The sequence below is a fragment of the Eutrigla gurnardus genome (genome assembly GCF_963514095.1).
Source record: "Eutrigla gurnardus genome assembly, chromosome: 8".
NCBI classification, from domain to species: domain Eukaryota; kingdom Metazoa; phylum Chordata; class Actinopteri; order Perciformes; family Triglidae; genus Eutrigla; species Eutrigla gurnardus.
In genome coordinates, this window is record NC_139922.1 from 8,261,108 (window position 1) to 8,279,475 (window position 18,368).

The 18,368-nt window shown below is 41.1% G+C and overlaps 1 protein-coding gene across 1 annotated transcript in view; it reads left to right on the forward strand.

Annotated features, from left to right (window-relative positions):
* The first annotated feature begins 592 nt into the window (after positions 1-592).
* The window catches only part of LOC311017699 (XK-related protein 7-like), a 72,611-nt gene continuing 54,835 nt past the window's right edge, over positions 593-18,368 (forward strand). Inside the window, exon 1 of the mRNA XM_084016225.1 lies at positions 593-1,227. Within this exon, the coding sequence (XP_083872351.1) occupies positions 620-1,227 (608 nt within the window). The 5' untranslated portion in view covers positions 593-619. The remainder of the gene's footprint in view (positions 1,228-18,368) is intronic.

The window sequence follows — 18,368 nt, forward strand, 5'->3', positions numbered from 1 at the left end:
TGAGTGCTTTGTCCTGCAATCTCTCATCGATTAAAGGGGAGGTCATGATTTTGAGTCAATGCACAGCACATTTGACCATTTATTGTCTGGAGGCAGATACATCGTGCTGGATCAGGATAGAAAACTGTGGTCAGGATGCAAAAACATTCACCAGTTTACAACATGTATTGTCCCCAGTGACAGTGTGCCAAATTGTGCTATTCTGATGCTGATGCTCCGATTTATTAACCGCCTTAATATGAGTTCACAACAGTCTTGTCATGTGCAGCAGACTGCTGCTGCTGCTGCTGCTGCTGCTGCTGCTGCTGCAGAGACCACGTAATGTAACTGAATGAGATTATATTGACAGGAACAGAAAACTAAAGACCCTGCTGGTCATAATTGTTTGCAGAACGCTGAATGTCCTGCAAACATCGCGCTGGTGTCAAGGTGTTAAAAGCCTGTTGGTAATGACCCCTCGCAATTAATTGGTTGATGATGAGGCTAGTTATGATGTAATCTCTCTCACTCTCTCTCTCTCTCTCTCTCTCTCTCCTGCACACACAGGCAGCCCCCTCCCTTCCCTCTCTCTCCCGTATCCCCACCTCTTTCTCTGTCTTTCTCTCCTATCCTAACCAACATGGCCGCTAAGTCGGATGGAGCAGCGGTGTCTGTGGAAGATGACAACACGCCCAGGAGCCTCTCGGAGCCGGGGAACCCCGCCACCCGGCCCCGCTGCAGCGCCGCCGGCGGGAAACCCTACACCCTGCTGGACTGCTGCTGGGTGCTCTGCGCCCTGCTCGTCTTTTTCTCCGACGGCGCGACCGACCTGTGGCTGGCCGCCGACTACTACCTGAGAGGTGACTACTGGTGGTTCGGCTTGACACTCGTCTTCGTCGTGGTGCCCTCTGCTGTGGTCCAGGTATTGAGTTTCAGGTGGTTCGTGTACGACTACTCGGATCTGAGCTGCGGGGACGGAGCAGCGAGCGTCAGCGGGACCGGCGCGGCGGCGGCAGGCGCGGCATGCGGAGCAGCTACGGCGGGCGACAATACTTTAAGCACCAAGGACAGTGACCAGCGCGGTGGGAGCGCGGCGGTGGGGAACGCCGCCAATGCTACCCCGGTTTACACGTCCTCTGCCCCGCCTGCGACGGGAGGGAGAGTCGGGGGCCCCCGGAGGTGCTGCACCGTCTGCATGTGGATCTTTCAAACCGTGCTTCACGTCCTGCAGCTGGGACAAGTCTGGAGGTAGGACCGCTGGAGGTGGTGTGGGGAACAAGGGGGGTGTGCATGAGTATGAGCGCGCGTATGTGTGAATAGCATACGTGCTGGTGTGTGTTTTATATGTGCGCGGAGCACATGTGAGCATTGTATTCTTGTATTATTGTGTGTGTGTGTGTGTGTGTGTGTGTGTGTGTGTGTGTGTGTGTGTGTGTGTGTGTGTGTGCGTGCATGCGTGCTCGATAAGTGCGTGCATGCCCGTTCACGTGCATGTGTGTGTGTGTGGCTTATCGCCCGAAATATGAGCCTACCTGTCGTCCTCATTCACTGGTGACAGAAATGTGCAGAAATCAATCAGGGAGGTGTGAGATTCGTATCCATAATGCTTAATTTGTTTCATTCACTCTCACACCAGTGATAGTAAAAATATGATTTACCCTCTCATGAGGCTTTTTGCTCATCAGTCCTTCTTGTCCTGATTGTGACCGAATCTGGAAGGTTGCTTGCAGTTGCCTGAGTTGCAACATACAGTTTGCTTCTCTGGTTTCTCCTGGATTAGACATGCTGACAGGAACATTCAAAGCTCTCTACTCCGCTCTTCTTCTTCTCCTCTGGTTGCTCGCCGTGCTAGTGATCTTGAAACTGAATCTGTTCTTCCTCCACACTCGGTGAGATTGAAGGAAATGTAAAATGAGAGGAGGCATGAGCAAAATCTTTAAGGCAGCATTCCACCCACAAGACATCCAAGCTAATGGTCCTTCCCTCTGCTTTGAACTGTGTGTATATTCCCTGTTATGTGTGGTTTGCTTTGATTAAAAGACCTCCAGAGCCACGTTCACTTGATGAGAGACAATGTTGACTATTTCAAACACTGTGAAACACAATTAACATCAAGATGTCAGGTTCACACACACGCATCCTCAAGATGTCAGTTCAACACACGTGTGGTACAGTCTGAAACCTAAAGTCTAAATCAATCAAAATCACAAGTTGATGTCTATTATAAGCTATAAAATCAGAGAAATTGACACACAAAAATGTTCACAACCATGTTGAGTAACGTAGGCTATTATATGCAGCAGTCAAGTCCACTAATAGGTCAAGTCATTCAAGACGAATTCCAAAGGGAGGTCGAGACCAAATGTTCTAGTGAGTCAACAATATGACTTTGGTCCTTTTGGTGTGACAGAGTGTTTGTGATAAGAACAAGAGACATACATTTGCTTAAATGTCTGTTCGACAGCTATATGATATATATTGTAAATAAAATGGGGCGCCATAGTGGTGTAGTGGTTGGTTTTCTCCTGGTTCTAACGGCCCAAACGTGTAATGGGGATGTTATATTCATGGTCTATGGGATCGATGGGTGACCTACGCTTGTAATTTACGTGGGTATTTCCATTTTCTGTTACTCTTCTCTTCTACTGAGGTCTTCTACACAAAGCCTTGTTAAAGATTAAAACAGTGGTTCTCAACAAAAAGAGAGTCAGTAAAAGGCTTAATTTTCTGTAGAACAAGTACTTGTATGATAGTACTTCTGTACTTTTACCAAAAGAGGATTTTAGATGCAGGAGTATTTTTACATCATAATATTGATACTAAATGTAAATATTTGAATTATTTCTACCACCATTGCAAGTGAAAGTATATCTTTAATATAAGTGTCATGGATTTTTACATGAGATATATTAGAATAGGCTATAAGTATCACCTGCACTTGTAATATTGAAGAACTTTGGTGAACCGACACCTGACTGACAGCAGAGCAGCCTGTCTAGTCTTAAGCCAGCCACTGCTGCTTGGCAGGAAAGCCAAAACGGGTAAACAAAACAAAAAAAGGAAAACACTTGGTCAAGAAAGTCTGAAAATCACTGAAAGTCAAAGTCAAAACACCCACGAGCCTGAGACGAGTCTGAGATGGAAAAAAAAAACCCGGAGATCCAGACCAGACTTAAGCAATGTAGTAAGTGCTACAAAAAAATCAAATAGTCACCAAGTAATTTAAAATCTATCTTCTACCCTGCAGCGGCTCTCTTCTTCTTTTTTTTTATTGTATCTGAGATTCCAGCACCAGTTCAGAAGGAAGCCTTTATTTTCTGCTTGTTCATGTTGTGTCAATGCAGAAAGCTTTTGAAAGAAAGAAATGTGTTCCTGTGTTACAAGTTAATGTATGTCGACATTTACAAAAGCGAAAAGTTGTTTAAAAAGCGTACCTGCCAAGCTATCGGTAGGTACGGTCACAATTACAGTAGTTTTTACTACTGTAATTGTGACCGTAATGATTTCTACCCCTCGAAGTAAGTAATAATAAAATGATTAATGAGCTAATGAAATCACTTCTCTGGGAGTGAATGAGTAGACAACCCTGCTGAAGTGCCGTTGAGCCAACTTGCTCAAGAGCTGAAGCTCCCCAACACCTCCGGTGGACATAGACAGGAAAACATAAGGAATGTTACCTCAACTAATTCAGAAATAGAGCCTGTGCAAATTCACATGAGTATAACTACATGCAGATTCAGTAATGAGCTGCGTTAATGAACAACAATAAGATGCTGAGAGCTGGAGAATGAGAATGAGTTGGTTTTAATGTGATAGTTGCTGCCGGGAGAGTTGGACGGTGCTCCGTGTGGTGGGGATTTGAGTCCGGCTCCAAATTTCACAGGATTTATTCAGCACCTGTGGAAATTGCTCTCGAGTTTCAACCGCAGAAAATCACTCACATTTCTGGCTTGTTTTCCCTCCGGATCCGATCTTTTTAATCAATTGTGAACTGCAAAATATTTCTCGTTTTCTCAATTTGCAGCATATGATTTCCTCAATAAAATCAAATCTTGCAGTGTAAAAGCGGAACGTGAGATGCATTTTAATGCTTGGAGCTGGAATTTGTTGGCTCATGTCAATCATCGGAGAAAATGTGTCGTCGTTTTGTTTGTGGCAGCTCAGCAGAGCGGAGAGAGAGAGGAGTAGCTGAAAGATAACTTGACTGGCATTTGGCCTAAAATCGCTCGAAATCACACTGACTGCTCAACCCAGTTGCCAGAAAATACGGTTGGCACTGTAGGTTTCTAGAAAACAGGGGATATGTTGCATGGTGACGTGTCTGAACAAAACATAAGTTTCATAGATAAGTTTCATTACAGGCTCGTATCAGGCTTACAGAAATGCACAACGCCCTTGGTTAACGCTGTGAAACGATTCCTTTATGTGCATCAGCATGTTGAAACAGAAGAGGAGCCGTCTGTAAACTGTTGCCTGTTGCCATGTTCACCTGCTTTTCCAACATAAGTATTTGCAGCAAGTTGATGAGATAAAATAAAAATAAAAAAAAAATTTTTTACATTTTATAGACCAAACTATTAATTTGGAAAATCATCAGCAGATAAAATCAAATTGTTAGTTGCAGCATTAAAAAAGTTAATTGTTGTTTTGGTGCCAACGTTTTCTTTCCTGAGTCTCTGGGGTGTGCATTTGACTCAGTAAAGCTGATAAATAGTTGGAAATATCATTAATCTTCTTAACATTTATTCATTCGGGGAAGATGTTTCTGTCTCTCTCTCTCTCTCTCTCTCTCTCTCTCTCTCTCTCTCTCTCTCTCTCTCTCTCTCTCTCTCTCTCTCTCTCTCTCCATCATTCTCTAAACATGTCTTAATTCCAGCCTGTTTATAACAAACACTGACCTCATGGGCTTACAATTCTTCCCAAAAAACTCATAGGATTTTGGCACATATACATTCTGACTAAAAAATTTAAACTCAACGGAAATTAAATTAGTTTCTCTGAAAGATTTGAGCAAACATCCACTGAGCTCTTGCTTTTTGTTTAGTATTTAAACCATTTTTGCTGACTTTACTTTCTCTTGCATCACTCCTTCAGCCATTTAATGACAATCCGTCTACAAACTGATAAAGAAACAGAGCAGCTGGTGAATACTCTGTTTTACATCTTTCCCCCTGAATATTACAACATTTAAACGTCCTGTCAAGATGTTGTCAGCAGCAATAAGAGAACAGAGCATGTTCCAGTGATTAAATACATTGAGTCAATGAATCAATCATTGGGAAAAGTCCATCTTAAAGTAGATACATAGACAAGTGTTCTCAGCCGTGAGAGCAGGGCAAATCCCATGATGCATTTCAGTATGAAGACAGGTTGAGGTTTGAATTGCCTTTTCTCGACAGGAGACTCTCGCTTTGCAATGGATATCATTTCCTCCATCTACGTTTAAAATCCACAGCTGAAAAGCAGCAAGGTCACAGCTCTTTATCTGGTAGGTTGTTGAAAGGCATTGGGGGAGATATTGCAAATCTCTGACTGAAGCTGACGAAGCACTTTGGGAGAATGTAAGTTCACTCAAGAAGCGATTTTTAGCACTAATCTTGATGTAGTTGATTGTCATAAACTCTACAAGGATTAATTGAAGTCTGATTTTAAAGGTTTTCAACTGATTACAAATACACTGTCGGTCTTGACGAGATGCTGACACTGACCAAGCTGCCGTATTTGACCAGTCGAGAGTGAGAACAGATTGGTATCGCTAAAACAAATGCTGTCTTATAAAGCTGAAAAAAACATTCCACAATAAAACCTCCCTTCATGAAGTCTAGAATGTTCAGCTTTTGCTAAAACTGTTTTAAAGATAACTGCTTGATAATTCTTGAAGGATGGAGTTTGTGTTGGTGCTGACCTTTGTTGCATTATAAATTGAGGTGATATTCTCATCATCCTCATCTGTTAAAAAACATTTTTGAAGGAATATCTTCAAACAGACACACAGAAACCCTGGTAGAGAGAGAGAGCATGGACAGACAGGTGGACACGCCAATAATCAGCAGACCCACCTGGAGTTCAACAGTCGGCCAGCGATGCAGTTTTCAGGACAATTCAATTGGTTCCAGCCTGCGCCAGAGCGGCTCAGTACATCCCAGAAATAATTGAATCGGTTCCAAATGGTCACTCAGCTCAGGTGGTCTGATCGTTAGCCGTGTCCGTCCGTCCGCGGCTAATAATCAGCCCGAGTGGCTAACTGGCAGCCTCAATGTAGCTGAATCGTTCAAACCTTGGTTTGGTGTGTGTGTGTGTGTGTGTGTGTGTGTGTGTGTGTGTGTGTGTGTGTGTGTGTGTGTGTGTGTGCGTGCGTGCGTGCATGTGTGTGTGTGTGTGTGTGTGTGTGTGTGTGTGTGAGTTCAAGGAGGGGTTGCTTCACTGTTCTTTCACAAATTAAGTGACTCTTGGTGATTACTACTCTTATTTTCCATTTTAATTTCAGGGCCTGTCACTCAGAGACTCTATAGAGCAATTGACAGCCATGTTTGAAGAATGACAGTAAAAGGAAAAATGTTAGCAAGTCCTCCTGTCAGATCATTTACCTTTTGTACTATGTATAGAATAATCACTTTGCCAAAACCAGCCCTGTTCACAGAGCCCTGTACTGAATCAATGATCTACAGCAAATGTTTCCATGAAAAACCGAATCTGTAATTCACCTTTGAGAAAACAGATTCAGTTTAATAATGTTCTATTGATGCTCCACTTTATGTCAGCACTCATTTATTTATCTTGAGATATCTTTAGTCTGCGAACATTTATGATTGCAGTTACAATCATTCTTGCACTGTGTCCCAAATAAACCTCCCAACAATGAACACCACTTTACTGATTTTTGAAGTGTAAATGAATGCAATCACCAGATTAAGCTAACGCTACACTATGAAGAAACTAAAACCCGATGACATGAACACGGGTTATACACAATGAATGAAGGTGGACCAGTCAGTGTGATGAAATGAAGTTGTTAGCACTTAAATGCTTCAGCATTCACGAGGGGGGTATTTACTGACTTATTTTGGTAAATGGACCTGCATTTCACTACATCCTGTCGACATTTACCCATTCATATACATACACTGATGGCACAGCCTCTGGGGGCCAATTAGGGATTCAGTATCTTGCCCAAGGACACTTTGGCATGCGGACCAGAGGAGCCGGGAATTGAACCACAGATCTTCCAGGACGACACGTTGTATCTCTGAGCCACAGCCGCTCCTTGGCAATGAAAGGCATCTAACAAACATTCATTCAAAAAAGCCATCGACTGTGAGACGGGGAAATGGAAGTGCAACAATGCTAACTGACTTCCAGGTTTAAGGACTCATCCCTGCACCACTCTATCCTGATTTGGTTTTGTGACTGTAGCGTTCACAGTCCAAAGATTGCAAATTAGAGCAGCTTCATAAAGATCAAAAGGTAAAAAATATCTGCTTGATTTTCAGCTGTTGACGGATGCTCCCCTGAAGGAAATGCCCTAAATGTAAATGCCTCATTTATTCCCCTCAATGTTTCCATTGTGCTGCTCACTAGTGGTTAGACAGCCCCTGTAAGATCTTAGAAGACAAAACAGAAGTGGGAAAACAGTTTTATCTCTCTTTGCATCATTTACTGATGGTAAAAATTAGAAAGTACTTGATTTCTTGTATGATTTGGTATAGAAATTTAGTTTTTTGTTAGATGATTAGTGTTTAGGTTCTGAGATGACATCATAATTAGGTGATAAGTGAGAGATTGGACACATCTGAGGAGAGGAGGGGAGTGGAAGTTTGTGCAGTGATGTCAAGGTATTGACTTTTTTTTGGTATTTGCTTTTCAGTTTATCGTACTGTACAACCGAAATCTGAAATTGCTGCAGTGAAAAAAGAGGAGACATTACATTACATGACCTATGCAGCACACAGGAACAGTTTCCCAGGTTGTGGAAGGTCAGCATGTTTTAGTTTCAATGCAGTCTTGTAATATCCTGTTCAAGTCGCAAACGTAGGCTGCTGTTTTTGCAACAAAATTAATAGAAGTAATACCTTGACAAATCTGTACGGTTGTTACCTAATTGCAACATCCTGACCTTCCAGGGATATTTGTTGACCGTCACCCTGCTCCTGTTTCTTTTCGCACGGCTGTCTTTTGTCAACAAAAAAAAGGCCAAAAGGTCATTAGGAGAATCAAAGTTCTGTACTCATGAAACATTCTCTCTACAACGAGATGCCTTCGTGATTCAATTTTAGGAAAATTCTCAAAATTATGATATTTTCTGAGAATTTCCCCTTACAATGAAGACTTGGTAAAGATAAGTCATTCACAAAGCGTCTCAGCCCTGACGAGAGACTGTAAGGCGTAGGAGGGAGGACTTTTAAAAGGCTTATGAGTTTCTTAAGCAGAGAATATGGTTTAAAGACCAACGCTACAGTAGGAGAATATACCCCAATCGCTGAATGACAGTAGCCCCTTTCACACAGAGATTCCACAATACCAAAAAGAAGATCAGCTGTTACGCCTTTTTTTTTCGTTTTCACGACATACAACAGCGGCTTCGATTATTCACGTAGACACTGGCTCAGCACTGTGACTCTGCTGCTGCCTCAGCACCGGAACAACTCTGTTCTGTCCTCTCATTCTGCCTCCATATCTTTCATACAGAACAGCGAGGCGAAGTAACAGCGCAGAAAGGGAAAGGGGATGGATAGTTAATGAAACACTACCTGTCGTACAGGGATAATGTTTGTGGTCGATCTCATTATAGATACGCTGACATCTCCCACCCCAAGCTATAACACTTCATTAAAAGAATGTGTCATACCTGGGAAAGGGTCAACCCATCCTCGTCACAATGGTGATAATTACTCTCCCTTCCTTGCTGGAAAATTGTAGGCTAACTTAGAAGTTGTCTGACAGTATTCTCAGAATGTTAATACCCTCCTGGATCTACTGTATGGGAAACTGATTGAGCACATGTTCCCTGCATGTCTTAATGAACACTGGAATATGAACGAACGTTTGAGGGTACTTCTCCGTTCCTTGGTCCAGACAAAGATGTCAACAAGAAGTGATAGCTGCTTTGTCTGGTTGAGGATTGTGTGTTCATGATAAGTCAAACACTGCAGACATAGACAGTTAGGTGGTTAACAGTAAATAACAGAGACAGTAGAAATCATGGACAGACGGAACAATGTATGACAATATGTAGTCGTGTAATTATTTTTTCATCATTTATGTCTCTACTTTCTTTACAGTTTATTTTTATAGTGGCAAAGTCATTCTCTAACAAGGCTGGATAGGTTCTGGATAAGTTTCCGTGTGTTTTTGCCCTGAAGGTGTCATCCGGCAGCATCATACGGCCTGCAGGGAAATGGAAGAGAAATTCATGTTGTGTAGATTTTACACTTGCACAAGCATTTGTTGGATTGGATTTTTTTAATTTTTACTGAGATATTGTTAAATCACAAACATTTTCTCAAATACTGCAGGGAGTGATGACATTAATTTTCTGGAATTAAATATTCCTGAAGCGACCGAAAATGTGTTAAAACTAGAGGTGGGAGAAACAATCGATTCTATGATGCATCGGGATGCTTTGTTGATTCTGCATTGATGCAGTAAAGTCTATAATGGATTATTAAATATTTATTCTGTCCCTTCCTTACTCAGCCATGCTAAGAAGTTTATTAAATTACTCCCACTAGGACTAGTATACGTTTGGCTCTCTTAGTATTCTTTGAATGTTTGTGAATACAAGAAAAAAGAACCAATCAGAGCCAAGGACTCTAACGCCATAGCTCTGATCAAACTGTTAAACTACAGCGGATTCTGTTCCTGCATGCCTATTTCTTTCCCCAAAGTCTTCAGAAAGACATTTTAGTGTACTTGCATAAAACTTTCTCACTGTACAGCTGAACAGGCAAATTATTTTATTTGATTTTTTCACAGATTATTTGTCTTGTGCTACTTTCATTAGTGACATTTTGAGCAAATATGACTATCTTTTATTAACGTAACCAACTGTAGCTTAAAGCAATAATCCCGTCACCTACCTGGAAGACTTTTACTATGAAGCAGATGTGATTAAGAAAGCGATGTACCGTCGCTCCGACGCTGTTTGGCACTGTTAGAAAACTAAATGGCGAGCCTTCGTTATTGGTCGATGGCGACTTTAAACTACAGGCTGTGCTTTGTTCATGTTTGAGTTGTACCCTTTCTCTGTTGTGGTGGCCGGCAGCAGGTGAATCTGCGCATGAATTTTAAAAAATGTCTCTTTAAGAATTGAAAAATTCTGGGACTGTAAATGCACATAGGTTTATGTAAAATTCAATAGAGATATTGATTATGAATAAAAATATGCCTGAAGGGAAGTTTTGATGATCCACAGCTTCCTGCTGCCTGTCTCTCTGTCTGTTTGTCTCACTATCTGCCCGTGTCTATGACGGACGTCTCTCTGTACGCTCTCCTGTCTGTCGGTTCGTCAGACTGAGCTGAATAATTCACTACAGCCCTTGAGGGAGCTGTCAATCATTTCCAATGTGTCTCTATGTGTATGTATGTGAAAGGATGTAGCTGCCCTGTCATTCTGTCTGTATCTGTCGCACTCTCTCTCTCTCTCTCCGTCTACAGTCTGTGTCTCTCTGCTTTTGCTCGTCCTTGTTGACCAAACGTCAACACAGGTAGGGTCGGGTGGCTCTGCGGTGTGCGGGGATGTTGTGTTTAAAAGTTTGAAAGGTCTGGAGAGTGCTTCTTCTCTCTGAACGTGTCTTTGTGTGCTTAAGTAGGACGGATCACGTAAGTCTGCACATGCTCAGTTGGTGCGTGTGCTGCAGTGATGCAAGTTATTAACATGTACCCTGCAGGTGGGTGCGCATACACACACACACACACAAATACAAACACACATGCAACTAATGAATTGGCAGAAACATAATGAAAGTATGCACACATACCAACACACGCTAATGTGAACCAAAGCTTTTACATAATATTGATCTTGCAGTCAGCTAACAGTCGGCTCCAAAAGCAAACCGGCACCCATTAAATTGACAGATTCTGACATTCCATCACTAGCACTCAATTAAATATAGATTCCAAACAGCAGCCTACACACTAATAATTGGCAATTTGTTAATTCTCATACATAATATATCATGAGTTATTTGTTTTGTGAGTGCGACATGCAATTCCCTGAAACTGCAGTCACCACTGGTGAGACCAAACAGCCTATTACTGTGGAAGCTAAACACAAACTCATTAAAGCTGAGCTGGAGCAGGGTGAGGAGCTAAAACTAATCAGTGGAAACAATGTGCTTTCGAACATGTTCCAATGTTTTGGCTGCTTTCGCCAGTTAAGTCTTCAAAGCAATCAAAGGCAGAATTGTGTGCAAAGCCAAATGAATAGCTAGTGTGATGGCTAACTGTCGTTGCTCCTAATACTGGGATGGGTTAAATGCAGAGATTAAAATGCACTGTGTGCCGTGCTTTACAATGTGTGACAATAATTAGTGAGTCGATTGATTTACTTCTACGTTATGTGTTTTAATCATTCATGAGAAAAAGTATTTAATTTGCCTTTTGGATGTACAGATGTGCGTGGGCATGTCACAAAACAACCCGGTTGGTCTTGTACGTTTCTGCAAACCACAGAAGATTTGTCTGTTTTTTAAAATTATTTCATGAATCATTTTCATCACACATGGTCACATGGTTAACGGTTTGAAAGGATTGATTAGGCTTTCCAAACAAAACAACTTGGTTGAGGTTAAAAGATCATTTTGCATTTTACATCAGTTTGTGTTAAAATAATGTGGGAACTGAAACAATGTAAGTAGCGTGAACAACCACTGACATTTAGCTGGTGGTAACAACATTACACAAAAACAGTAACGATGTCCATGCATAAATGTATAACCTCCCTTAGCTTGCCATTCTTACGAAACATTTGCATCAACTTGGACTATTGATTTCACACTAACAATGGTCTCCTGGGAGAAAGTCTTGTGTTTGTTTGCTCCAACCACCAGTACAGTCACCTGACTTTCTTGCGTGTTATACTCATTAGTTCACCCAATAACTTGGTTGCTCTGAATACTCCGTCACTTACTCTGACCGAATGCAAAAGACCTGGACATTCAACGTTTCCATTAATTTCCAACATTTTTTCCTGGTGACTGGGTGTCACGAAACCTCTAAGAGATGGACGGATGGATGGATAGATATGATGATGCAAATGCTACATAGTTGGAGCCCGATCTCTAAGTAGAACACCACAATGTTGAGCGAGTAAACATCCTCAGCAGAGTTGTCAGCCTCCTGAACAGCGAACCACCTCGCTCCGAGCCTCAGCGCTGCAGTAATGACCCAGTTTCTCCTCTGGGATCAAGAAAGTTCATCTTGTTTCACAGGCCTTTGCTCCAAATTAACTGCTCCGTCAGAATATCTCCATTTCACCATTTGAATTTGATCATTATCTGCTGATAGATGGGGCAGAGCAGATTGTATTTTAACATTTTGGCTGGCGAATGGAGAGTTTTATGGTTTGAGTCACTTAAAGCCAGACAGAGGGAGAGTAGTCGCTTCCCTCCCAAGGGCTCCTGCTGGTTTCTTCATCCGTCTACATACTCTTGCCTGTGCAGCTGCAAACAGCAGTGACTATAGTGGACATAACTGCAGCATGAATCCTTGCTGATCATTGGTTGCCAGTGTGTGTGATATAATATATTAAATTTGTTTGCTCTCACTGATTTGTGTCCAAAGTCAAATTTGACAAAATGGACAATAAGAGTGTAGTGTTAAAGCGGCAAATGGCATTTGGTTTGTGTCTTTTTATGTGTTTTAAATGGTAACCATGAACCTTCCCCAACTGTAGCCATACTTCAGTTGCCATGCACAGATGGTGCTTGTTGTTTTCACAGAATCATCTAATATCAATGTTCTTGTCTGGCGTAGTAGTGAAGTCTCTCTGTTACGTTTCAACGACGGTCAGTCGGGAGCTTTTTCTTCTCTCTTCATTGTTTTGCCTTCTGTGTTCGTGGGCGCAAAGACTACATTTATACTTTGCCACATGCATAATTACAATTAGGCAATATTTTGTAATAATAATAATAATACATTTTATTTCAGCGCGCTTTCAAAACACTTAAGGACACCTTCCAGTCAAAACAGGCAAATACAGTTAAAACAAGCAAAATAAAAATAATAGATCAAATGAAATAAATCATTCACAATTGTGAATCCGATCATTGGATGGGGCAGATAACGATTGCACTATGTGCAATTCGTATCTCTTATCTCTTGCGTGGATGAGAATGCAGCAGTATGTGACACATCCTGCGATTCAACCAATAAAGGCAGTAATATCTTACAGCTAGTGAAGCCTGCATTAACCAGTACCAGCTAAATGCATCATCGGTGAGTTGCTGATGTATAAAGTTCAGTCGTGGCCTCAGACCGTTTTTCTTTCTGCTTGTCTGTTTTTGGTTTTGGGATTCACCCATTTTATGTTAACCTCCACATATTCTTCTCATGGGTTCAGCGTGTTACAACAGAAAACCGATGAAATGGTGGAGTGATGGATGTAGATTTATAGATAGATATAGATAGATGGTGTAATCTGGGACAGAACATGGACTCAGGCTTGCATAGGGTTTGTTAGTTTATCTCTTGAGTGCGCTTCAGTGATGCATGTTATTAGCGTGTACCCTGCAGGTGCACACACACATGCACACATATACACACACGCTCACACACACACACATGCACACACACACACACACATGCACACATACATGCACACATATACACACACGCTCACACACGCACACACACATGCACACATATACACACATGCACACACACACATACACCCAGACGCACGCACACACTCACAGATTTTTCTTTCATTCATACAAATACATTCAGACACATTCTCCTCGAGTGTGTGAACTTTATGTTCCAAGCTCAGAGGAACTGTTGTATCGCTGTGGATTCTAGTTTTCTCTCTGTGAGCTCTCTGAACTCACACACTCTCTGATCTGTCTCACTGGATTTTCCTCTCTCCGAGCGTGTGTGTGCGTGTGTGTGTGCGTGTGTGTGTGTGGTGTAGTGTGTATATTCTAAAAGGAGTATCGCCCAATGAGAGGACCTTTTTGTTTTTCCAGACTAAAACAAGGGGTTCATTTTAGGCTGTGAAACTTAAATTCAGTCAGTTTGGGATGCAGGTTTTCACTCACAATATTTCACATTTGACAGTTGAATCCAGTCCATGAAAGATTTTCCATTTGGTACTCCAACACTCACGGTAACCTTTTCTGTACAGGAAGTGATGTAATTTATGTTTCCAATATATGCCGCCTTCAAATGGATGTTTTGACTTTGTTTTTGACATGAAGTACATGGGGGGTTTAGCTCAGGAGGTAGAGCGGGTTGGCTGGCAACCGCAAGATTGCCGGTTCGATCCCCGGCTCCTCGTAGCTGAGTGCCTGGCGTCCCTGAGCAAGACACCTCACCCCAATTGCTTCTGATGAGCTGACTGTCGCCCTGCGTGGTTGACTCTGCCGTTGGTGTTTGAATGTGTGTATGAATAGATGAATGTCAGTCATTCCTGTAAAGTGCTTTGGATAAAAGCGCTATTTACCATTTACATGAAACATACAAGTGATTAAATACTAAGTAAACTGTTGAAATACAACTACAAACATACAAGGCATAAGACTCCAGTATTCTTTAAAGTAATTTCTTGCTGTCTTGTTTTAGTGTATCCAGCTGCAACTTTTTGTCGCCCTCAGCTCCACACACACTGGAGACTGTTGATGTGTAGATGTCATACAGAGTTACTCCTTTGGACCTGCGAAATTCCATTCAATACAATATACTTCATGTCAACATTGTAGTAGTAATTATGCCTGGGAAATGCGCTTGATAGCATGTTAAAAACATTTACATATTATCAGCTTGATTAAGTCTTTATGGTGGGCGTGGCCTATTTACTCATCCAGCACTTTCAGAGGAACCGTGCACCGTTGGAGTCATGTTTGTGGTTACCTGCTGAATGGAAATCTTATATAAACTTTCAGCTCTGGTTTGGTCCCCACATGCTGCTAAGAATGTTATCTGCCTATTTACTAATTGTTCTGTCTACTGTGATGAGCAGGTGATGTACAGTGGGTTTATTAGATTCAATATCATATTTTCATAATCTTACCAAAACTGCTGCCAGACAGACATCATAAAAAGATAAATTGATTATCAAACATATTCTAGACACACATTTGACACCAGCAGAAACAGTCACAGTTAATGTCATTGCAGCTAATTCAAAGCTCCAAATTACAGTTTGAACCATTCTGTTACATTTTCTGGCTGGATGTGGCTCTTGGCCTGCTGTGTCATCCGTTTGGTTGAACAGCATTTCTGACTGAGAAATAACAGAGTTCGACATCCTGTTAAGTCTAAGTGTGGAACCAGGAACCAGCGATGAGAGAGCATACACTCAAGTTCCCCAAATAAAACATGAAAGGTATCTGATGTAACACCACCAGCTAGATTCAACAGCCCTTCTGCATGCTGCCTAAAATTCAGTGAGTGCCCCCGAGTCTTTGAGCATATTCTTAACAGTCTAGACTAACCTCAGACAGATGTACAAAATGGTGATTTAAATTTACATAACACCGTTGTCAGAGTTTAGGAAAAAGAAAACAGAATCCCTTTTCAACCAAATGACCTCAGTCCCCGGAGTAAATGAATCTGTTGTTGTAGCTCGCTGCAGATGAAGTGTCCACAGACGTTTTTACTGTAGCAAATCTAAATGTAATGGATTATGACTCTTTAGTGGAAAAGGATGCACACATTTCTCGGCTCACCCATTCAAGTCCAAAGCAGGGAAGAGACTATTAGGTGGATTGACATAAAATGATGCCGTGTTCCAGACAATTCAGAGGTCGAATTGTTCCCAGTTGAAATGTCCAACTACCTCCAAGCCTTCCAGGTGCACAATGTAAACAAAAATGTGGCTTGCCTGCTGACTGATGTTTCTTTGGCAGGTGTACACACAGTTGAACTCTCTGCAGTGCAGCCTCCACATTCTTTGGGGCTTTTTTTTAATGCTTTTCTGAACAACTTTTGTGCAGAGAAAGTACCTTTCAGTGATTGTTTACTGAAACCGACATCGAAACATATTTTGACATCAATTTACATCCAGATGATTAAATGCGCTATTGTTATCAGGGCAAAATGAAGCGTTCATTTTTATTATTTAATCACGGAAAAAACAATGCATTAAAAGAATAAACACTGATTAATTGCGTTCAGTGGTGCCCTTTGACCCTTTGGTGCGTTATTGGCTTTGAAACAAGATGGAGGCAGACGAGAAGACGTTGCTTGGCCCCATTGACATAACAATTACGTTTAAAAAAAAAACCTCCCAGATGGAGGTCCGAGGTAACACAGCCCCTGATGCTAATGCTAGCAGCCAACCTCGTCAATCAACACTCAACCAGGCGTCACCAGACTTAGATGCTAATTAAGTCTACCTCTGACCAACTAACTCCCTTGCTATGGATTGCAATGTACTGCAGACGCAGAGTCTTAATCTCTTGTTACATATAATTGCTGCCTGAGATGCCTTTTATATTTAGTGGAATGAAAATGTTATTCATTGACTTTAACTGCATATTAATATATTAATTATATATTAATGGAAAACAATGTCAGAAATGAAAGAGACATTGAACTTTAAAGTGTATTTGTCAATTATTCATTGATTGACTCATCTGCCTAAATTAATTTGAATTAAAATATTTTTTAAATACTTTCACAGCAAAAATGTATGTATGCAATTAATTTAGATGAATGAATCACAGAGCATGTAATTAAATAGGATAATTGTTTTTAATCGCTTGACAGCCCTACTAATTATACAGTTTAGTTGAAGGTAACCATTCCATAACTTTTTTTCTCATGAAGTCCGTGGAGATGGATTCGCCTTGTGTTTACAAGTAGAAACTCTGACTCCCTTGTACATTTTCTAGTAGGAAATCAGAAATGTTTGAGTTGTGAGTTATCTGGAATGTTGCATTATAGATCCCCAGAGGATGAATGCTGACTTTTCATTTAGTGTCATCAGCAGGTCAAAGTTTGTAATGAACTGTGGGTGTATCTAAACATCTACTGGGTGATCAATTAGATGACAATAAATTAAAAACATTATCAAGTACAGTAAAGTACATGTACATTTAAGAAGGAAGAAACTAAAATAATTAATAAAGTAATGAAATGGATTATTAGACATACACAGCAAGGAATCAACTAATTAAATGCTCATTTTATAATGTGTGTATTTACAAGAGCTTTAAATGAGGACAAAGATGTGGCTTTACTGATTTCCTCCAGTGATTCACTCCAGAGCGACAGGGCCGGTCGCCCCTGGTTTTCAATTTAAATCTTGGAAACTCTCAAAGGGACACACCCAGGCTAATATAACCTAGGCTTATATAATTTGTGTGTATTAAATAAATGATGAGCAAGGCAAAGATTAACCTGCACAGGTGACCCTCAACTGTGAAATTGGCAAGTGGTGCATTAATCTATTTCTGGAACAGAATAGAACCACCTCTTAGTCTACTCTTTGTTTATTTCTGGGAAATTTCCCAATGAAATTCTGACCAATGAGAGGGTAGTTTCCTTACGCATCACAATGATTTATCCACTTGTAAATACTGCTGTGAAAACACAAACTTAACAAGAGGCAATATACAAAATTGTAACAAATTACGTCTTGATTTAGACTGGTTGTATACTTTTGGGGTCGAAAGTGAAATAAAGCCTTGTCATCCCGTGCGTATAAAAGTGGAAACACATTTTGGATGATATTTTGCATGGGAGCTTATAATTACAAAGCTTGGGGGCAAAGATAAGCAATGATCTATTATTAATAAAAGATCCTTGATTATATTTTAAGTGTCCGGTTTCACCAACGTTTGTGATACTTCTTCTGATTACATGTTTGCCTTGCTGTAGCCAGCACCTTCAACCATGAAATACATGCTGTTTTTCTCTTTTTCTTCTGACCTATTTGATGAACAAATCAGAAATGTTGGACGTGACTCTAAAACATAAACAAATGCTAATTTCTATCAATAATTGGATAAGCTGAAGCCTAAGTACAAGTATTTCAGCCTGCAGTCATTTGAACTGTGCATCGTCGTGTTTGAGTCTGTGATTTACATTGCCGTCTGATCAGCCTTCGCCTGTTTGTAGTCTGAAGGAACAGAGCTGATAAATCAATCACCAACCTACCCACAGTTCAAAGGCTCTGCTCCGTTCCCCGCCTCTCTGGACTCAACTCGCTGGGCCTCATTGGGTTC